General features: G+C 37.6%; 1 protein-coding gene across 22 annotated transcripts in view; it reads left to right on the forward strand.

The window, feature by feature from the left end:
* The window catches only part of SYNE1 (spectrin repeat containing nuclear envelope protein 1), a 296,931-nt gene that overhangs the window by 184,136 nt on the left and 89,414 nt on the right, over window positions 1–23,381 (forward strand). For 16 of the 22 annotated variants that reach the window (XM_027634233.1, XM_027634232.1, XM_027634231.1 and 13 more), the window contains 10 exons: window positions 1,775–1,957; window positions 3,218–3,361; window positions 6,803–6,997; window positions 8,045–8,185; window positions 12,323–12,490; window positions 13,236–13,397; window positions 14,654–14,848; window positions 18,163–18,336; window positions 20,102–20,293; window positions 23,073–23,207. In XM_027634233.1, coding sequence (XP_027490034.1) covers window positions 1,775–1,957; window positions 3,218–3,361; window positions 6,803–6,997; window positions 8,045–8,185; window positions 12,323–12,490; window positions 13,236–13,397; window positions 14,654–14,848; window positions 18,163–18,336; window positions 20,102–20,293; window positions 23,073–23,207 — 1,689 coding nt within the window. The remainder of the gene's footprint in view (window positions 1–1,774; window positions 1,958–3,217; window positions 3,362–6,802; window positions 6,998–8,044; window positions 8,186–12,322; window positions 12,491–13,235; window positions 13,398–14,653; window positions 14,849–18,162; window positions 18,337–20,101; window positions 20,294–23,072; window positions 23,208–23,381) is intronic. The other 6 variants (XM_027634234.1, XM_027634239.1, XM_027634252.1 and 3 more) reach the window with 4 other exon arrangements.

Here is a 23,381-nt window from a genome sequence, read left to right on the forward strand (position 1 = left end):
AAAGGAAGTCTGGAGTGTTATCCCTGTTTTACAGATAGAGATGCAATGATTTAGTGTGTTGCTCTCTTTCCCCATAGTAATCTGGAGATCTAAGAGAAAATTAGTTACATTTTTGTATGTTTAATTGAATTACCTCCATAAGATACTGTGTCTTTCTGTATTGCACTTGATCTACTGTGGAGATTTGTCAATTTGTTGATTTCGATCTCAGTCTCTTGACAAGAAAAGTAAGGCAAATTACAGCTTTCTGAGTTTCTTAAGAAATATTTTGTTCTGTAAGCTAATATAGAGATTTCACTGTCTCAGTCTGCCAGTGAAAACTGAATGTCAACAGGTTCACTGTAGGGATAAAATCTGCAGAAAAGCGTATGGATGAAAGGTAAATTTGCACAGCTTTCCCTTTTCATGAAACTATATGGTCTTTATTCAGGGGACTTAGAGCCAGATTTCAGTGTGTGGCCCTGAAGAGTGTAAGTGAAGCACATCACCCACCGTAAGAACGAAGGAATATGGAGTTTACACTAGTTTTTTTGCATATTCTCTGTCCTGGCTATAGCAGGTCTCACAGTATGAGTTTCTTTTGTAAAGGGGGCTGTAACCCCTTCCCTCCTGTTTCACCAGACCAGAGAGAGTGTCTTGTAAAGTGCACAACTGGCATGCAGCCCCCAAGAGTGCCTCTGGGTGCTGATTGCACAATAAAGGCACCCTTTGCCAGCAGTATGGGGCCTGATGGAGGAGAGGCCCCACCAGTGATGTCTGAGGAATAGGCATTATACCAAATCTCTGGTTAGATTATCCACTACATGTCATGTAACCACAGAAATAAAAAACAAAGCATGATCCTCTCGTCCATATGAACTTCAGACCCACTTTAGCTATCTTTCTGTATGTGGTATAGGGTAAGGGAGATAACCAGTCTCTCTATCCCTGTTTGCCTCATACATTGTCTAGCTGATTTATAGCTATGGAATTTAAAATCTTTTTCTAATGTGCTAAGACTCTCTTCCTCAGCTTTGCCTTTTCCTTTTTGTTTTGTTTCATTTTGTTTTTCTTTTCTTATCTGTGAATACATTAAACTCCACAATGAAGATAAAAAGAATAGTGATCAAATCTATTTTCCAGCTGTTCCATCATTTAGACCCTTCTCGTGCATATGAACAGACAGCTTGAATGGACATTGTGTATGGAATAGACACTATTACCAAAGGCATCCAGCTTGTGATAATTCAAAGAAAAAGGTTTCTGTGTAGCTGTATTCCTTTCTGTCTGATTGCCTTTTGAATTTTATGTAACATTTTCAGTCATGATTTGAGTTTTCAAAGGAAATCTGTGAACACAATGGGATTCATTTGCTGGTTTGAAAATGTGCTTCTGTGTCTCAGCAGGGGATTCCACTCAGATTTTAACATTAAAATATATGTATACATAATTGACTCCTATGCTACTTCAGTTTGTGGATTTTCTAAATCTATTTTTTTCAAATCTGTTACAAGAAATATTTTTTATTTAGATACTTAAAAATAGGTACTACTGTGCTTTTTAATTAATTATTTTTATACCTAGTATGTGGTGGTTTTGCTTAACTGATATAAAAGAGTGCTCATTTCAGAATGAGCAACTCCAGAGAAAGTGTGCTCTGATTATATTCAATTTAGAAAATAGATAACCAAATTTTTCTTTTATTGCATGAACTTATCATTATTTGTTTTCGGCTGTATGGAATGCTTGGGAGTTCTGCAAAATTGGCTTATTTTGTCACTGACTTTGTTTCTAGCATCTGTTGTCTGAAATGGAGTCACTGAAGCCAAAAGTTCAGGCAGTACAAGACTGCCAGAGTGCCTTGAGGATTCCTGAAGAGGTGGTCACTGGCCTGCCAATATGCCATAGTGCCCTCCAGCTCCAGGAGGAGGCCAGCCGCCTGCAGCACACTGCCATTCAGCAGTGCAATATCATGCAGGCAAGTAACTCCATCCCATAAATTACTCAGAGTAACTTCAAGACTGACATACAATTTTGTGATAGAAACACAGAATTTCATATCTCTGTGTGTTCCTCTTTTCTGTAGTACCATAAGGAATTTCCCCACTAAGTTTCATTCATTCCTGATTTTAACATTCATGATCATTTTAATTATCTGACTTTCACCTTGGTTTTCTCCCTGATAGTGCTATGATTTTTGTAATATTATAAGGATTGACTGGACAAATAGCTAATATATGATTGTATGCAGGTTAATTTTATAATATATATAATCAGTTAATAAAAGTAATACATCATTATAACATCAGCTGCTTCTAAAGATTGCATAAAAACTATTGAGTTAATTAAGTAACTTTCTAGTATAAAAATAATTATTTTTATTCTTTTTATTTAAAAATTTATATACAGTTGTTTTCTGATTTTGGAATCATTCAACATCTACTAAATTTGCATTTTTATTTTTTTCCTAAATATAAGTAAATTAGAGGTTTTTTTAATGTCTGGATTCATAATTAAACATGTAAAAGAAGAGTATAAGCGTTTCTTTCCTCATATTTAGTGATAGAAAAGTACATAGTGTGGCCTAGGGTACAACTACCAAATTTCAAGTTAGATAACAGAAGAGACTTTTGATGATTAAGGATAATTAATGATACTTACATAAAAGGCAGGATACAATGTCACACTGAAAGTTTAAAAAATGGGTTAGACAAACTGCTGGTGAATCTAAGATAGAAAGAACTGATACTATACTGGTAGAACAATGATCTGAATCAATCTTCGTAATCCAATCCCAGTTGTATTTTTTGTAAAATCTAAGCTTTTCTTATTGTCTTTCCACTTCATAAACGAATGCTTGAAGTGAAAAAGCAGATGAAAATGCTTTGTAGCAAAACCATGAGACTTAAGTAATGCTATCTTTTTGTGGATATGTTTGGTTCAGATACTTGTCGGAATTCAGAACTTATAGCACCTTCTGTCAGAAAACTAAAACATCACATTATGCAAAGTGCTCTTTTGGGTAATAGTTAAATAAATATAACCATTAAAATCATTACAGTTCACAATATTTATGAACAGAACTTTTCCTGACTATTCTCCTGCTTTACTTATCAAGACATGAGTGCCAGATAGATGTAAATTTGCTCCACTGCAGGGGGTGAAATCACTCATGCTTGGACTAAGTAAAAATTTATTTTCAATAAATAAAAAATTCAATATTTTTTTCCTTCTTTAGGAAGCAGTGGTTCAGTATGAGCAGTATGAGCAAGAAATGAAACATTTGCAGCAAATGATAGAGAGTGCTCATCGTGAGATCCAAGGCAAGCCAATAGCAACCAGCAATATCCAGGAACTTCAGGTCCAGATTTCACGTAATGAGGTAGGAGAGCCAAAATGCATCAACATGGGCTCAATGGCAGCTCATTGACCCAAACAACTTTTCATGAGCAATGGTAATGTTAGCTGGGTAGGTTTTCAGACTTCCTCAAAACTACTTAAGCAGATAGACTTAATACCAGATAGGAAACTCCTGCTATTGGTACATTGTGGAGAATTTTTTTGTTTATTCAGTTAGGTATATCCTAATCTGTGGGCAAGATTGTGATAAACAAAAACATTGCATAATTAAAGGACAATTAACATTGGAACTTGACTGAGGAGTGCCCCAGAAGTCAATGTTGAGCAGTCAGGTAATCCCTACTATTTGGTGATCCACATGTATGTATGTATGTATGCATGTATATATATCCTAAAGTACTTGCTTATTTTTGTCCCAGTAACATCACGTGAAAGAACACCAAGGGACTTGAATCACAGGAAAACCACAATAGATTTGGAGGGAAATTGCACCATTCAGTTCAAAGGTTATTTAAAGTCTTTGTTGGGAAGAGTTTTGTGCTGTGGAGTTGTGGGTCCTGCCCACAAACTCATTGATCATCAGCCCTCAAATAAACTAGGGTAGTCTCTGTGTAGCCTTCTCGCTGTGCTGCCTTGAGAGCTTCTGAGCCCCTTTCTCCTTCTCCTGTCGTGTATTTCTTGGGATAGAAAATGCACTACTGATCTCTGTGTGTCACTTATGGCACCAGATGGCACCATTTCTTTACCTTTGAATTAAAGCTGTGTGTCCTGTTGTGTAAAATAACCTCATGGTATATGTGTTGTTCATTTTTTATCCAGTTGTTATAAAAGTTACTCAGTATAAATTCAAGAGCAGTTTGTGTAAACAAACATTTCTGGTTGTTTTTTAGTACTGAATTGATAATGCTACTATTCTCTATTCAAATGTTCAGAATCAGCAAATGCAGCAGAATTACTTCAGTGATACAGGGTAATATTGCTGGAGGAAGGAATGATGCTGCAGGCAGGAAGGAATTAAAAAGGGGCAACTTGAAGTTTCATCTGCATTTGAACAAGTTTAGTAGCTAGGAGTTGTTCTAGACATCTGCAGGAAGACAGCAGCATTACTCTACTGCACATGTTGGGGTCAGCCAGAATGGACAGGTTTTATACTTGCAAGCTTTCCATGTTTAGGGGTAAGGAGTTTTGAAAGACTGAGATATGCATATTTTTGGCTCAGATTTCATCTGCTAAATACCTGTGGAAAAGCATAACATGAAGTGGATATTATGAGACGTGTATTATGATACTACTTCAAAAAGAAAGTCTGTCAGTTTGCTTGTTAAGTGTGTTATTAGTTTAAGAAAGTAACATTTACCAGATTCCCTGTTGAAGCCCCCATGAAAGAGAACTTAAAAGAACATTTATAGTAGCTATATTTAGATTAAAATAAGAGGAAGAAAGTAGAAGGAAAGTACATCCTGATTTTTAGGAAGCTTGTATTACTGTGCATGTATCTAACTAGATACTATGCTTACTGACCCATGTTTCTCTAGAATTTAGAATTTCAGATAAGAATGTGGGCAAGTATCTCCATGCTTGTGAACTATTTTAATGGATAATACAGTACCTCATAAGACATTGCTTTTATAAGTTGCTTTTTTTTTTTGCAATCACATTTTTGCCTACTTTTCCTTTTCCTTGTTTTCAGTTGGAAGAGGTATTGTAGATACTTAGTGCATTGGACATTAATACCACAAATGTCATTGCACCTCAGTAATGTTGATGGAGTTAAGTGAGTATACTGAATGACAATAATTTTCTGCTGAGCCTCAGATATGTCATTGATTTAGCATTAGTGAATGACTGGTATTTGCCAAACAGAGCAGATAACTAACTATTCAAGCTACTAGACATTAAATTCATGGTTTTATTTGATTGTAGCTTGGGTTTTGATTGTTTTAGTTGATGTTTTGCAATCAAGACCTTGCTTAGTCTCCAATGTAAGCCCTGGAGCACCAAGAGGTCCTTTTGTTACTAAAGTGACAGATACAGATCAGGTGCCATTGAAACCCAAGCAGTTAAGTGTCATCCTCAGTCTTCATGCTGTTTCAATTTCTAACTCCATATTTCTTGCTATGAGTGTTCTGCACTGTAATTTTAAGGAAGTTGCGTATTGGAAATGTTATACAACCAAAAAAATCTTTTAATTTTACCAACCTGAAGCAGTAGTCTTATTTACTTTTAAAAAGATATTGTAATAGTATATTATGCCTATTAGATCTTGCAACTTTTGTTGTTACTTTTCCTTAAAACCTTATGTTTGTTGAAGAAATAAAAGCAGATATAAAAATAAAGCAGAAATATATATTTGAAGAAATAATCACTGATTTTACAGGCAAGCTTATGAAAGTGTTTTCGCTTTATAGATAAAAACTCTAACTTGTTACCTAGCCTCTAGGGAGCCAGGAACAGTAGCTTCAACAAAAATGTGAAACTCTTCCACCATTTTTTATTTTAATTATAATAATTGAAAGGTTTGAAACTGGACATTGAATGAGGCAACAGTGCAGGGTAGGAGAGAAGACAAGACTCTTATAAATAGTCATAAGGCTTTCATTTTCATCTTTCTTCTCTGACAAAACTTAAGCTTATGATGGTGTTTGGCCACTCAAATAGACCATTTCATAATTATAAACCCCTGAATACTTTAAAATATGCTCTGCTTTAAGCCAGATTCCCCAGCTCTTTTTAAAGAAAGGTTAGTCCTACGTGCAGCTCAGCTTTTAACTCTGATTTACACAAAACCAAAACAAGATTAATATACAGCTTATCCAAACAGTGGCAAAAAGCAATCCAGTCTGCATTTAATCTTATTATATGGCTGATTGTTCCTATCACATTTGATGCTGTTAGACCCTGTGAGTTATTGTTTGAACAATTCATTCTTTATGATGGGAGCTGAATGGGGCATTTTTTACAGTTGTGGTTACCACATGACCTCATTTCCATGGCATGCACTATGCGGGGGAGCTTCGTTTTCCTCAGATAAATGGAAGTAGAACACGGGAAAAAAAATAGGGCAGGAAGAGGGAGAGACATTCTCCGTTGCTGCAGTCTGAAGCTTATAGACATTGTCTCGGGTTCAGGCTGGATGCGAATGTGAGGTGTCCTTCCATCTCTCCCCTCTGCGGTTATCATGCTCACAGAGCCTCTCACAGCCCTGTTCCGGTTTCACTCCAAAGCTGTTGGCTCTGCGGTTTAGCTGTGCAGCCAGACGCAGTTCGGCTTGTTCCCTCTGCTATCAACATCCTGCTTGTCAGCGAGCGTGGCGGCTTATGCGGGGTTTCTGAGCGGCGGCGCTATGATGTTATTGGCTGGGCTTGGAGGGGAGAGCTTGACTTCGCCACCAAAGCTGAAATGCTGCAGGTCCTGTGGCCTTTACAGGCTGCCTCTGCAATAGGGAAAAAAAATGTTTCCTCAGGAACTGGCTCAGAAGATCAAAGGATACCAGGAGCAAATTGCTTCTTTGAATTCAAAGTGCAAGATGCTGACAATGAAAGCAAAACATGCCACCATGCTGCTGACAGTGACAGAAGTGGAGGGGCTGTCCGAGGGAATGGAGGAACTGGATTCAGACCTGCTCCCAGCACACCCCACTCATCCCTCGGTGGTTATGGTAAGCAATGCGTTGATCTCTGTACTGTTTATCTGACTGCTTGCTTTTGCATCATTATAACACTCCTGTGTAGCAAATCGCCACAGCTCACATCTACATCTGCTTTTGAAATGGCTAGAGTGTGGCAAACCAAGGGAAGTTGCAGCTTTCCTTTACTGTATTTTGCTTTATATGGGTTTTCAAGACTTGTTGATAAGGGATGAAGTTATTTAACAGACAAATACATGAAAGTTTTCTGTAATTATGTGCAAATATTGGGATTTTTTGTAACTATGAGCATGCAAGAACAAATGCTAAGAAATTAATGAATTGCAGGAATAAGATAAAACCAGAATAAGTATTATTTAATAATATGTTGCAGTGTATAGGTTTTTCACACCATATTTTTAAAGCCCTTGTATTAAAATGTTGATGTGGTAATTGACAGTATGCTGCTATATTCTCAGATGAGTATGTTGAAAATGAAAGCTAAGTACTGCCATAGGCAGAGTTGGACTCACTTTGCTTTTGTTTGTTTCTTAACTGGGTCTCATTATAAACATACTGCTGATGCTACTGGGGTTTTTGTCTGAGTGAAAATAGAGTGCAGATTTCAGAATTTATCACTGTATAACAGCGTTGGAGAGGGAACAAGAATATGCTGCTACTGGATTGTGTGTATTCTATATTTCAAGTCTGTTCCTTGTTCTAATTGGACCTGGATACTGAGGCAAATACTGAATTATTCTGTAGCTCTCCATAGTATTTCTGTATGCAGTGGTGATGGTATTAGAAGACATTTAGGCAAACTCAAATTTGTTATTATTGAGCTGCTTGCTACTCAAGGTAGAGTTAGGGTACAGGAGAGCAGGTTCATACTGAAGTACAAGTAAATAAGACTATTTATTCAACCACATTTCTAAATTGGTAAGTGTAGGAGCACGAAGCATGACTAAATAATGTCATGGTAATTCTGGCCTTGTGTTGTTTTGATCTCAGTCTAAGTCAAGCCTAAGTTGAGGTAACTGATTTTCTTCCTGTGCTCTGGGGTTGCTTTTCCTGTGGCAGATGACTGCTGGTCGCTGTCACACGCTGCTCTCCCCTGTCACTGAGGAATCTGGGGAGGAGGGAACCAACAGTGAGATTTCTTCTCCACCTGCCTGTCGCTCTCCTTCACCTGTGGCTAATACAGATGCTTCTGTTAACCAGGTACCTCCCTCTTGGCATTCATTTGCATTCATCTCATTCATACATGGTTCCATTGCACAGGTGGTTTGTTTAATTATCTGAGATAATATTTACCTATAGCTCCAAGAAGCTGAGGCTTAACCTCTAGCCAAACTGAACTGATTCTCGTTCAAAATGGATACAGATATTGACTTCTGAGTTTAAATTTTATATAAATCTGGTGTTACAGCTATTCATTATTTTTAAAAGTGAATTTCAAGTGACAATTGCAAAGCTCTTGCTTATCACCAGCATTTTTTATTTAGAACCTAATTTTTATTTTTCAGTAGTACTTGATGGAATCTTGAATCCTGAGAAAAAATGCCTTTTTGTACTCCCCATAATGAAGCATTGAATTATGTCCATATACATTTATCTTATTGTACCATTGTCATTGTGGCTTTGAATTCACAGCTTGATATCTTCCACTGAATACCATTGCAGTTATTAACTTCCATGTGGTTTTTTTCATATATTGTTCATTCCAACATTGTTCATTACCATTACAGTCTATTTTAAGTGCTAATGAGGCAGATCAGTGAAGTAACTGAAGTTAAATTTTAAGTGAAAACGGAGGGCTTTGGCACTTCTAATAGGAACAAGTGTACATCAGCATTGATTAAAATGTAACCATTGAGCCAGCACGTTGAGCATCATGTACATGAAGGCACACATAAAATGTTAAACTTTAGAGGTTTAGAAGTGAGCCTTAGGAGCCATCACCACCTCCACTCTTCTGGATTTTGTGGTTTATTGGTTGGTTTTGCATTTATGACTGCATCAAAAGTTGACCACTGCAGACTTGAAGGGTAGAGTGTGTTGAGTTGCATTGCTGAGTAGAATTAGAGAAGTTTGCACAAGATGCCCATCGATTCCTTCCGCTAATTTCAAAAACGCATATGGTTCTGTAGAAGTTGCCAAATATAAATTATAAGGCATAAGAAAGGATACTAAGGTAAGATAGTAAGAATGGTGACAAAATCTTCAACGGCATTACACAACTTTTCAAAAGAGTTTTATAATGAATGAGAAGGATTTTTCTAGTGTTCTGTCATTTTAGATAATCAGAAATTCCCCTGTAAAGTTTACTTACAGTAGAAAGGAAGTTATATATTTCAACACAGAAGTCTTATGACACATTAATCTGTGAAGGAGTTAAAGGACTGAGAGCAACTTGCTTACTAATAAGCGAACGTCTGTTCATTGCATTTTTCTGTAAATGTAAAAGAAGTCAAACAGCTCCAATAACTCGGACAATAAGGAAAACACAGTGAAGATGCTGTTGCAGTGTGAGCTGACACCAAAATACAAGTTTTAGAATCTGTGATTTAATAGGGCAAAATTGAACAAAAAGATTATGTCTTTCATTTAGCAGATTTTTGAGAGAGAGAAAATCAATGCTATTGTAATAATCTAAAAAGTTTACAGCTGAAGGTCTCTGGAGTGTGATTAATGTTGAAATGAAGTGGATGTACTAAACAAGTAGAAGAACATTCCAAAATGCAGTGGTTTGCTTACGAAATGCTTAGGTTCACACTCACGTGAGATTAAAGCTAAAGAACCTATGAAGCTGCCAGTGCTGATCATGATGAATGCCCAGGGAGACTTCGGGAAAGAAGGTTGGTTAAAAAAATAAATTCTAGAGATTAGTGAACTAGGAGCTCAAATGTAAGTTATGAATATTTTGTATTTCTACAGCAAATCATCAAAACTTTTGCTAAAATATTTTAAAAAGTAGCCAGTGTTAAAAGAAATAATTTCTCATAGGAAGATCGCCTGCAAACTACCAGAAAAACATGTGAACAGAAACTCTAGAAAGTAAAGAAGCCCATGAATTTAGTCTTTGGAAAAAAATGTAAAGCTCTTATGAAGTGGGGATTGAGGAGGGGAAGGTTGGGAGTTACAACTGGTTTTTTGATTCATCCCAAATAATCTCTCCCCGGTCTTTCATCATCTTTCCTATCATCTCTTAATGCTGAAATATAGCTAGTTTGAATTCAGACATCTATGCTCTGGTTTTATGTTTCTAACAAGTAATGAAAGAGTATAAAAAAACCAGTGCCAATTGCATATTAGTGAAATACTGGATTTATGTATTGAAATAGATTAAAGCAAGACCACAAATACGAGAAGGTGACAGATCTAGTACTAGCTAACATTTACCCAGGTTTGTTTTTGTTCTGAAGCTCCTCTAAAAATGGAGGGGGGGGGAAATAAAAAGATGTTAACATTAGAAAGACTGAGGAATTTCATAGTATATAATATGTTGACAATAGCTAGCAGTTCTGAAATGCTGTTTATTTTGATGTTTAGCAACATTAGACACTTCGTCTGTGCTGCAGTACTGAATGAGAATGTGGGGCTGAATCTTCTTATACTTTCCCAAAGATACATTTGATTGAAGTTTGGCACACTTAAAACTTGTTTTCCAGATGCACACTGCAGAGCAATTGAATTGAAAAAGCTGATGTGCTGGCACAAAGCCCTGTAGACCAGAGCTGATCCTGTGATTCAAGTCTTAAGCACTGGGTCACTGTTAAATGCTTTTCTATCTCTTGTACACAGCCTACTTAACGATTCTTTCTCCTTCCCCTATGAAAACTCATCTAGGGTGCAACAGCCCTTGTTACGTATCTTATGAAATCTAAACACACCCTTTGCCCCTGCATCCTAACAACAAAGCTTGACTTCTGTTCACTGGCTAAATTTCACAAAAACAGCCATGAGATATTAGGGCATGTATAGGGGCAACAAAGGCTGTTACTTGTACGCTCATCTGGATTCCTACTACCATCATGTGAAAACTCTGCCAAAGAGAAATTGCCATGTTGTATACTGCAGAAAGCAGCTGAAAAGACAGAGAAAGGAATTGCTTTTCCTGCTCTGTGAAAATAAGCCCTTTATTCTGAAAACCATATTAAGCGGTCATAGAAGCACGGTTTTTCTATTGACCTTGAGAGAGGACTAGCTAAGGGCTGGAGAGTAGCTGCAAGGCAAAAAGTTGCCCCCACTGCTGCAACTTTTCACTGTGACTTGGAAAGATCATTTCTTACCAGAGTAAAAAATTCAGAAATTGCAGACCCTGTTGGGTCCTGGACATCATAACATTTTTATCATTAAATTTTTCAGTTATTGCCTTTGAAGAAGTACCTCATCTGACACTTTTGGACAGTTTGATGGGCGTGATCTGGTTTCTGTGCTCTTCCAAAGCTTGTTTGGTTTCGTTCACATACAGTCCTGTCACTAGTGAAAAAGAGCCTGGCTCTGTATGCTTTGCATCCTCCCTTGAGAGGCAGCATTTTTCACCTTCCAAATAATGTGGTGCTACCTGTCATACATGGTTTCAGTTCTAAATAATATTTGTCATGAAGTCTGTTTTCCTGACCTACATATAGATACTGTACATGTTTTCTTAATTTTACATTTTCTGTAGATCTTTTTAGTTGTCATCTGCAACAGTTGAAAAGTCCCCCATACACTAAGTATAGAAGTTCTGGTGAGAAACAATTCCACTGTGAATTTTTAGTGGTGATTTGAACATCTAACCATTTCCTTAGCACTTTTGGTCCCTTTTTCTAGTATCTTTTATAAGGTAATTGAGGCTACCTGTTTGGTTGAAGGCTTGTAATAAACTGATGCTTCATATTCTTTCTTACATCATTTACTAGTCCTTCGGCATATTCCTTTTAGGTTCTTCTGTTGCCTTCTCTATGATAGTGTTCATTATGGTGGTATTCCTTGCCACCTACAATACCATAACCCACTGTCTTCTGTGATGGGATTTTTCCCAGGTGTAGTTGTGATGATGCTGGAACAATGCTCCCATTTGTAGCACTCCTTTCCCAACCTTTCCGTGATTGTCCACAGTTGCCTTCTGCAACTCCTAGCTAATATGAACATGAATAAAATGCATCCAGAATCCTCATCATAGTGACCTTCCAAACCATACTCAGTGTATTACTACTAAATATTGATTTGCTGTGTTATTCAGAGGTTTCCTGGTGGTTTGGGCTTTGTGGGCTTTTATTTTAATGGAGATATGCAATGGGGCAGTATGGAGGGGATAGTATTCAGTATCTTTCTCTTTTGAAAGTGCAATAATGTACTTCATGCTTGTAGGACATTGCTTATTACCAAGCCTTATCTGCTGAACAGTTGCAGACAGAAGCTGCTAGAATTCAACCCAGCACCTCAGGTACCCAGGAGTTTTATGAACCAGGCTTAGAATCAGCTGCTAGTGCCAAATTGGATGATTTGCAGCGTTCTTGGGAAACACTGAAAAATGTGGTAAGTTTTCATCTCGAGGATTCAAAAGAAGTGGCCACTTGTAAGGAATAAAATTCAAAGAACTGTCTCAGCTGATAATCTTCTCTGCACTTTTTGGTTTTCAGATGGTAACTAGAATTATTATTTGTGATATTATATTATTTTTGTTCCTTAATGGATGGACCTCCAGTAAGAAAAAATAAGTCATTAAAGCTGATAGTTGTCTTCAGAAATATTGGCTACTCCCAGACTATATTCCATAACCTAACAGGGATATCCACTCATGCTGCATGAGTTGGCAGAAGAGGCCCCAGATCCAGTTTCTCCCAATACCGAGTCAACCCATTTCTCCATAGTAGTGCAGCGTAGTCATTCAGTAATGTATGAAAATGGTCAAAGTTTTGATCACATGCCATAAATTTTAATTCCTTGCAAAGGCACAGTAGCTGTAATGGGGTCTTAAGAACTATGTGTCTAGCAAATAGCACACATCCATGTTTGAGTGCATAAAATCTAAAATAAGGCACAAAATTGTGCCTAGGTTTTCCCTGCTTTATTAAAGTCCATTTTTTTCAGCATTTTTTTGGCCAGTGATATTTAAACAGATAAATATTTTCAATATGGATGTTTTGCTTTATAATTTATACTTTTGAAAACTTGTTGCAAGTTTTTGGCTGTAGTCTCTTAAGCCTAGGGATACATGAATCAGACTAAAGAGAAAATCCTGTATTAGAGATCAGAATTTATACCTTCCATTCTTCTTCAGATCAGTGAAAAGCAACGCACTCTCTATGAAGCTCTTGAGCGTCAACAGAAGTATCAGGACACACTCCAGTCTATATCCACAAAAATGGAGACCACCGAAATCAAACTAAATGAGAGTTTGGAACCAGCCAAAAGCCCAGAGAGCCAGATGGCTGAACATCAGGTAAAAACTTACACATGAGAAATAGAGGAAGGGTATGTTTTACCTGTATATCTTTCATAGTAACATTCTTCATGGTGGGATTCCTCAAAGACATGCATTACTTGTGTGAACCTTCTCTATTAGCTGTATGTCTTACCTTTCTAGGCTTCTGACTGTTCCAAAGAAGGTGTAACCGGGATTCTTTTAGTAAGGAGCCTTTTAAAAAAAGTAGAATAGATCATAAGAGTTTGTCCAATTGAAATTTTCAATCTTTTGTGCAAGATTTTTTACAGTGACATCTACACATACTGTTCTTCAGTGTCAGTGCTGAAGAATATTTATAATGTTTCCAAATGTACTAAGATCATAACCAATACTGATGCATTGTAAATTGATCAAAATACAGTCTTTGCCTTGTTAAACAAAACAAACAAACCAAAGCACTCAAAAATTCCCTCCCAAGGGAAGTAATGAGTAATGGTGCTCTGAATAATAAGAGAATACTTTATCAAATAACCAATCTGACCTATGTCTCTGTTGTAATTACTTAAGTCTTCTACCTGATAGCTTGAAACTATCTGCTGGGACCAGTTCTCATTTCGGTAGAAATTCCATGGCTTAAAAAGGATAACACTTGGCTTTGTAGCACTGTGTGATGTCCTGTGCATCCAGTGTGTATATACTGTCAGGTGTGAAAGTAAAGTACCTGCTCGTAGGTATTGGTAGTACAGCATCCCTTTGTAGGTATCTTGAAAACTGATTTATAGGATAAGAATGAGAGTAGGGACTTATTTTACACCATGGAGTGAAACTCTAAATATTTACTTACATCGTTGGAGGTTCTTTGTCCAGTTAGTAAGTTTTAGGCTGGAAGCTAACTAATGTGCATATTATTCTCTCACAGACCTTCACTTACTTGTTCATTATCTTTACTGTGTCTACTAGAATACCCTGCAGATAATATTTTGGAAGAATAAATCTACATGTGTAATAGTTCCAAAATAATTCCTTCTTGTGATACGTTTGAAATTCAAGATAAGAAATTAAATCCATATTTAAGTTATCATATTTTATACATGATCCTAGCTTAAGCCTCTAAAAGCAAGACTCAGTCCTTTGGAATTCTGTCTCTAGCAAACCAGCAGTGATACATTGCACTACTCTGTGTTCCTCATGCTCCCCTGGGATAGTCGTCTTGAATTTTATGTTAAATCTGTGCCTCCTGAAATACTTTCTTCTCATTGATAAATGAATCAAATGCTCTCGTTTCTAAATAGGCTTTGATGGATGAGATTTTAATGTTGCAAGAAGAAATCACTGAGCTTCAGACATCACTAGCCCAGGAGCTTGTTTCAGAACCATTGGATGCAGAAGCTGCTGATCAGATGGCATTGCAGTCCACTCTCACAGTCTTGGTGGAACGAATGGCCACAATTCGAATGAAGGCATCAGGAAAACGACAGCTGTTAGAGGTACAAGAAAAAACATCACCAATGTTCTTAGTCACCATAAAAAAAATAATTTTCAGTTCTGCTCATTTCTCAGAATTCCTTTCACGAATAAGTTATCATTCTTTTTTTAGTGAGCCCCTCATCTTAATGCTAAGCGATAAGTAACCAGAAGGTACTTGGAAACACACACATGTTTTATTTATTTTATATATACATATATATATGTGTGTGTATATATATGCGTAAATGAAGCAATGAAAAGCAGATATTAAAAATCATGTTATCTACGGTAAAATTCTGAGGAGTCACCTCTCCAAGCTGTGTAACAAGAGAAGAGGGAAAGCTTAAAACAAGAAATAAGGCCTCTTCCAAATCGTTGCATTGTTGTCTACACTCATCTTCCCACTGATTTGCATGCAGACTTTTTTCATGGAAGATGAACCCCTTTATTTCTTTGCCTACCAGCTTTACCAAAAATCCTTTAATACTAAGGTGATTTTTAAAAAGTCCTTTACGTACAGGAATGTTGCTGCATATATTATACAGGTGAGAAAATGCAGTCATTTTAAAGCTCCTTACAGTTTGGCTACTTTGAACACTGCAGGGCAGCTTTAAAGAACTGCAGCAGCGCATTCACAAACACAGCAACTACTGCATTCCTAATTTCCAACATCAACTGATTCAGAGAAATGGAGTGAGAATTGGCTCTGTGGATCTAAGCCATAGCTCTTAGTTGCCAGCTGGGGTTAAACCAAGACACTGGATTACAGGAGAGTCTTGGGGTGCTTCAACTACTTTATTTCCGTCCAGTCACCTGGGGCAGTGAACAAGTCATTAGAAAATATCTTTGTAATTCTTAAAATAACAAAATTGCACCAATTTTTTCCTTCTCAGAAGAAAAATATTTTTTAGTTAGAAATAAGGGGTTGGAAGTAGTATTGGGGATCTTACTTTCTATAGCTTTCACCCCATACAGGATCTGACAAACTTCATGATAGTACTTAGTAGGAGATGCTAACTAATAATTTCAAGATAAAGCATGAGTCAAATAGATTGCACTTAACCATGGTTAGGATTCTGACTGCTACTTTGATACAATACCATGAGTATTCCCTAACAATCCTGGTTAGGAAATCTGTAATGTATGTAGACAATATTCAGTAATTTAAACTGTCTACTTCATAGCTCTTATTTCACAAATAAAATCTTCCAGAACACCCCAGGAAAGTAAATGTAGAAATAAAGATAGAACAGGTAATGAACACGTTTTGCTGTTGATGGTGTGGACTGGTAATATTGTTCTTTCTGTGGACCTGATTTAAATAACTATAGCTTGAGAACTGTTTAGCTATGGATTATTTGAGACACCTAACAACTATCATTGTTCTTTAAATTATTCTGACATGTAATTTTTAATTTTCCTATTGGAATTGAGCATTCAGAAAAGCTGTGCAAACACTTCCCTGTGTGAGGAATTTGCCCTGTGCATTCAGGTCTGAATTTCCTTATAAAGTGTTGTAGGTTTACCCTGCCAGCAGCCAAACACCCACACTCACTCCCTTCTTCTGTGAGATGGGTTAAAAATAGAAGACTCATGGGCGAAGATAATGACAGCTTAAACAGGGTAAGGAAAAGCTGTGCATGCAAGCAAGGAAAATTGAGGAATGTATTCACTACTGCCCCAACAGCAGGCAGATATTTAGCTGCTTTCCTGGAAAGTTCAGCATGTGTTGCTTGGGAAAACAAACACCATAAACACAAATGCCCTCCCTGCTTTTCACTGAGCTTTTATTGCTGAGCATAATCTCATATGGTATGGAATATCCCTTTGGTTAGTTCAGGTCTGCTGTCTTGGCTATGTCCTCTCCCAGCCTTTTGCTCACCCCCAGCCTACTGGCCTTTGTGAGGGGCAGTTAGAAAGAAAGCCTTAATGCTGTGCTAGCACTCTTTAGCAGTAGCCAAAACACTGGTGTGTTATCTGCACAGATTTAACCACAGACTGCAATGAGGTTAACCGTCCCAGCCAGATCCAGTACAATTTTTTCCCCTTGTTCCATAACATTTGTAAGATGCTTAGGTTTCATATTATCTGATACATCTAAGTATCCTCTGACCATCCTATTTGTTTTCGTATTCCCAAAATCCCCTCTACTCTCTCCAGAGAGTCACTATCTCTCTTGTATTCAGGACCCCAGACCTAGACATAGTAGTCCAGGTGTGGACTCACCACTGTTAAGTAGAGGGGCGGGATCACCTCCCTCATCCTGATGGAAACACTCCTAATGCAACCCTGGACGCTGCTCTCCTTCTTTTCCACAAAGGTCCAGTGCTGTTCAACTTGATGTTCACCTGGACCCTCAGGTCCTTTACGGCCAAGCTGCTTTCCATCTGGTTAGCCTCCAGCATGTACTGGTGCATGGGGTTGTTCCCCTCCAGGTGCAGGACTTCACACTTCCCTTTGTTCCTGTCAGCTCATTTCTATAGCCTTTTAGGGTCCATCTAGATGGCAGAACAACCATTTGTATATCAACCACTCCTCCTGTTTTGTGTCACCAGCAAACTTGCTGATGCTCAGTACTGGCAGCTCACTAGACTTTGTGCTGCTGATCACCACCCTCTGGGCCCAGCTGTTCAGCTAGTTTTCAAATTCATATGGAACAATTCAAGGGTGAGTGAGACTTGCCGATCACTCACTGTCTGTCTAATAGATGGACTGGCTGATGGGTGGACCCAGGGTGTCTGTGTTGCTGCAATGCTGACTCTGCAGCAGCCATTGGAGCTTAATGTTCTTCCACAGTCAGTGGCACAGGGATACTCTGAGAGGCCAGAGAAGGTAAAGGACTCTTCAGTCTTCTTTTTACCCATGTGACTGTACCTAAGGCCCACTAGTACTCTGTTGGGTCCTTGAAGTACCCCTCTTGTGCCTCTCTTGAGAGACAGTAAGGCTATCTAACAGCCTGCTGCCAAAAAAGGCAAAGCTGCTCCCATTCCCCTGCAGCCCACTCCCTGAGCAAACAGTGCTATGTTAATTGAGCAAACTGAATCAATGTGGAGGAAAACCCAAAGGAGAGCAGCAAGAAGAGGCCAAAAAGACCTCACCTATATAAGGCTCCAATAGCAGAATTCTATTGAACTCTGAAGAAAGTAGAAATACTGTGACTGAACTGAAACAGAATTTCAGTCATCAGAAAAACAGGCCCATCAATTGAATGCAATATTTTGTAAAAAAAAGGTCTTACTATGGCTCAAAAATATTTTATAGGAGCTATGCAGAACAGAAAGGGAAAACTTTCTAAAAGTGATAGTTGTGGTTTATTTCTTTTTTGTGTCTCTAGGAAAAACTGAATGAGCAGCTGGAAGAACAGCGGCAAGAGCAGGCTCTTCAAAGGTACCGTTGTGAAGCTGATGAGCTTGACCACTGGCTACTCAATACCCGAGCAACGCTGGACACTGCTCTGGTTACTGCTGAGGAACCTATGGACATGGAAGCACAGCTGGTAGACTGTCAGGTAAAATGTTAAGACCATTATTGAGTGAAATGAGCCAGCATATTTGTTTCTGAGCTCCTTAGCACCTTTGTATGCTCAATTAGCTTCATCAAAGATTTGTGAAAAAAAATATAGTCTGTTCTTAATTTTTCATTAGAGATTTCAAACAGCGCTTTAGAAAGCACGTGTGAACTTAGCAGTAGGAAAACAAAATGTCTGACTGCAGAAAGATTTGAAGTTCTGCGTCTTTCAGATATAATTTTGGTTTAATTTAAAGGTCTTGTATTTGCTTCACTTACTTTTTTTGTTCCCTTCAAGCTGGATTGGCTGAACAGCTCACTTGATAGGTATTACAACACCTGCAATGTACTTTCCTACTCTTCCTTTTCCAGCTGAAGTCATCACGCAGCGGTGATGACTGGTATAGTGTTGTGTTCTCTTCAGGAATAATCCCTACACACATGCAAAAGTAAAGGATAATCATCAGTAGTTACTGTTTTTATGGCTTTAATATTAATCAACTCAAATACCAAAACAACTGAGTTTCTGCAATAAGAATAGCTGCAAATACTTTTATTAACAAGACTTGGATCAGTCATAACACCCAGATTCTCAAATTAGTGGGAGTTTTCCATTTTTAAATAATTGTTTAGAACTGTATGATCATTATAATTAAAATTACAAGAGAGACAAGAGACAGATGGACAACAGATCCCTTTTTGTATCAGAGTGAGGATCTCAACTATTTTAAGATAAATGGGAGTTAAGTTTCATATAAGTGATGAATTTTCACTAACCCTACATTATTGGAATTTTCAGTCTACTCAGTCTCTTCATCACCCATCTTTGGGAGCCGTTTGTTGTATGTAGATAAACACTGTGAACTTAAACAAAGCTGTATTTTTTTTTAATATAATCTGTAAGAAACTCAAAAAGTATGGTTAACTTTGTGGAAAAGTTAATGCTGCAATTCTTTTGCTGGTTCTTAAAATCTTAATGCAGTAAGTTTTATATTTTTTTTCTACTTTTTAGAGATGTGTGCATCTTATCCTGCACACATTCCTTCAGGAAAAACATTTGTAAGTTCATACTTGACACTTACTATGGAAACAAAAATATTTGATGTCAGGCTTGGTTTTTGAGCAACACTTGTATGAGAGTTGAATCTGGAAGATCAAAATATGCACTATGTTTCTAATATATGAATGGTTAATGGAATGTCAGGAAAGTAGCTTTTGAGAATAAACATGCCAGAGATTTGTCACTTTAAGTCTCTCTTTAGACTAAAGAGGATTATATAGAAATCCTTAAGTCCGTCATGCACCAATCAGAAAGAGCAAATAGTGAGAAGAGAAGCTTATCAACACAGCCAGAGGAACACATAGGAGGAGGTAGGAAGCATTTGGCTACATGTAAATGAAAGAAGAGGAAAGAAGTAACTCTAGCTGTGTGCTTTGTTTCTTCTCATTAGTGGATGTCAGTCCAGCCTCTTAGCCACCCTTACCTTTAATGTGCAAATAAAGAGCATCTCCACTACAAGAAATTGTTTTTTTCCAAGTAACTTTTTAACTTCCTATTTTGAAAAAGATTGCAAACTGAAATGGCAAATGCAAACATTTGCAAGCATGTTTTGAAGAACTCTGAATGGGACTGGAAAGCAAGGCAATGATAATCTGACTTGTTCTTAGGTTGTCAGCGGGTGAGGCAGGCCACTGGTCATCTTGCCAGAAAGTGTGACAGGTGCTAGAAAATGTATGAATTTGGTTCCTTGTTTTTGCTGCTGCAGAACATGTTGGTTGAGATAGAACAGAAGGTGGTAGCCTTGTCAGAGCTGTCAGTGCACAACGAGAATTTGCTTATGGAGGGAAAGGCTCACACCAAGGACGAGGCAGAGCAGCTGGCTATGAAGCTCAGGACACTGAAGGGCAGCCTTCTGGAGCTGCAGAGAGTGCTCCATGACAAACAGATCAACATTCGGGTAAGTGACTCTTTCCAGCTGGTTTCGTGGTAGGCAGGAGGTTGGGCTTTTCATAGCAGTTTTATGGAACTGCAAAAAGGAATAAAAGTATTGCACTGATTTAGTTCAGGTTATTCATCTTTAGTTAGTAAATGGAATTGTACTCCAAACTAAAGGACTGCATAGAAAGCTTTCGTTTATCATTTTCAAGTTTACACCACGACTTTATGGTAAAACTATCCTAACCTCACTATCTACTCTGAAAGGATAATACTATAGTAGATAGATGATTAGCTTGGTCTGGATATACTCTATGCCTTTTCGCAGTCCCTTTAAGCTGTGTGTGCTCTGGGGCAGGATCACTCCCCCAACAAAAGAACAATCCTAAATACATGCTTTCCTGAGTACAACACAGTGAACAGATAACGTAAGGGAACATTTTTAAACATGGATAATACTTATTGGCATCATTATACCAAACAAAATATTATAGAAACAAAGGTTCATTTAACCTCAGTCTTCTCCTAGGTTTATATTTCTAGCAGCATGGGTCTGCTTGTTGCCGCTAATTGTATTTAACAGTTGCTTTTGGTCATTCTTTAGGTTAAACTAGCATGTGGAGAGCCAAGTACATACAAGAAACCCAACCATGTAATGTGACTGACTGGTTGTGAATTTGCTTGCCCTGCTGCGACTCCCTCCCCCTCTTTTCTTTTACTTCTTTTCTGGGCTTTGCTGTGCAAATTAAACATGATAAGCTTCAAAGATTTCTAGCTTGTAATGCAGATTAAAGTCTACTGAGAGGTTAGCTTGAAAAGTCACTTGATGTGCTAAGAACTATTTTTAGTCCAAAGCAACTACATACTTTAGAACTTAACATAGCTTCAGAAAAATAAAAAAAAATTAAAAAGAAAGGAAAACCCCAGGTATTTGTTCCTATTGCCTCTAAGATGAAGTAACTTTAATATTATTTTTGTATATTAAACCTCATGATTAGGCATGCAGGCACATGACACTATGTTTTGATACATTACTTGTGAAGTGAAAAGGCATCACAGACTTTTTTACTAAATTTTAAAATGTTTTGAAAATTTTAAAAAGCCATGGTATGATTTAGTTTACTGAAACTTTTAAAACAGATTTTTGGCTGGATTTTTAATATCTAAAATAGCAACAAAATGATTTCCAGATGTAGAAAAGAAATTGTTTAAGATACTGCATGATGCAAGACTCAAATTTCAGAAGAAAATCACATAGGCAGTAAAACATCTTCTAATCTTCACTGAGCCATTTTTTTTTCAAATGAGAAAAAATGCCATCATAGTTAACACTTCAGCTACATCAGCTTTTCTAGGAACTTGTTGCTACAAGGTGAAGTAACACAGTTTACCTGGAAAACGAATCCTTAGTAAAACAGAGTTATTTCATAGAGCAAGGGCTAATGATTCTTTCCAGCTCCAGATACCTACTTGCTTGTTTTGCTTCTCTTACAGTTTATATCCTCTAGCACTAATCAGTCCTTTCAACTCCAGTACATCCATCATCCCCCAAAACTGAACTCTTACACCTAACTTCTACTACTTAGAAAAACTCCTCTGTTTCAGTGCCTGGTGCCAGGGACACTGGTGGCAGAGGTCCACCTCAGTTGTTAGCACAAGGATCACTAGGTGAAGCAAGAAGAATTTCCTCTTGCTCCTTCCTGTCTGATTTAAGAGAAAGTTCCTCTGGAAGGCAGAATGTGTGTTTGTTTTGGAGAGCCTGCTGTAATGTCTGAACCATTTGGCACTCCTAATCTATTGAGAATAAGAGCTGAATCATGGGCAAAATATGAATCCTACAAAAATGAAATATATAGACAAGATGGGAGAGGATTTAAGCCCCAGCTTTAGATCTTGAAGCTCTAAAAGAAAAAAAAAAAAGTACAAACTCTGCAGTCATCCTCTCACTGCACGTAGTGTTAAATAAATCCAGAGAGATGCGTACATCTAAGTAGCCAGACCTACAAATCTGTCTTTAACATAAGGCCAAACATGTTAAAATCCCTACATCTGAATATGCTGGCTACTAAAATTATTTAAACTTACAGCCAACATGGATTTTGGAAGTCAAGAAGTTGATAAAACAGGTTTTGGGGCTATCAAGGCATTTGTTCTTTTTTGCTTTGCTTACACAGAAAGCCTATCTAATCACTCATGTTGGAAAAACATAATGATAGAAGTATGAATTGAAGAAACTGTTGCTTTTGCTGTGCTGTTCTGACATTCAGTGATGTGGTCTCTCTTACAATCTCTACTGTTAATATCATATAATCTGCTGTTAACTGAGTGTGTTTCTGCCAACCATAGATAGAGTTCTGTGCTTATTGGTAAATAAATGTAGACCAGAATGACAATCAGCATTTTCTCCTTTTCAGTCAGATGAAAAAATTGGCTTTAATTAAATTGAAAACTTGGCAGAAACAAACCATTGATTCCCTGCATTACCAGTTAAAGCAGTACCCTCCACTACACATCAAGGCTGATTTTTAGAAGCAGAACAGTCTTCAGAAACATGGTTTCTGACCTCTGGTCTCTGATTCTGCTGAGTGCAGTGGTGCATGTTTATTTTTACATTTTTAGGGATTCTTTTCTTGCTAGTAAGCAAAAACCAGTAGAAATTAGAAATCTGAAGTCATTGCTCACTTCAGAATTTATGTGAGCTAGCAGCTTGAGAGGTGGAAGGTGATTTTGAGTAGATGAGCTGGACCTGCCTGCTCTCTAACAATGTAAGAGATTTTTTGAAGTATTTCTCTTTTTTAAAGCAGGGATCATTACAAGAAAAGGAGGAGAGTGATCTGGACTTTATCTCCTCACAAAGCCCCAGTGTTCAAGAATGGCTGGCACAAGCAAGAACTACCCGCTCACAGCAACAGCAGAGTACCCTGCAGCAACAGAAAGTTGGTGTTTTGTAATTTTTTTACTCCCATCTTTAGATTGTGCTTAATACTATAGCTGAACCATTCTTGTTAATATTTCTGCTGAAATATTATGTTTTATGATCTTTCTTACTCAGCGCTTTTGTAGTGATGCATCTGAGTTCAGTATCTTATATCTGTAACAGTTAGGCAGAC

This window comes from Corapipo altera, unplaced genomic scaffold (genome assembly GCF_003945725.1).
Source record: "Corapipo altera isolate COAL_440 unplaced genomic scaffold, ASM394572v1 2b, whole genome shotgun sequence".
In the NCBI taxonomy this organism is placed as follows: Eukaryota; Metazoa; Chordata; class Aves; order Passeriformes; family Pipridae; genus Corapipo; species Corapipo altera.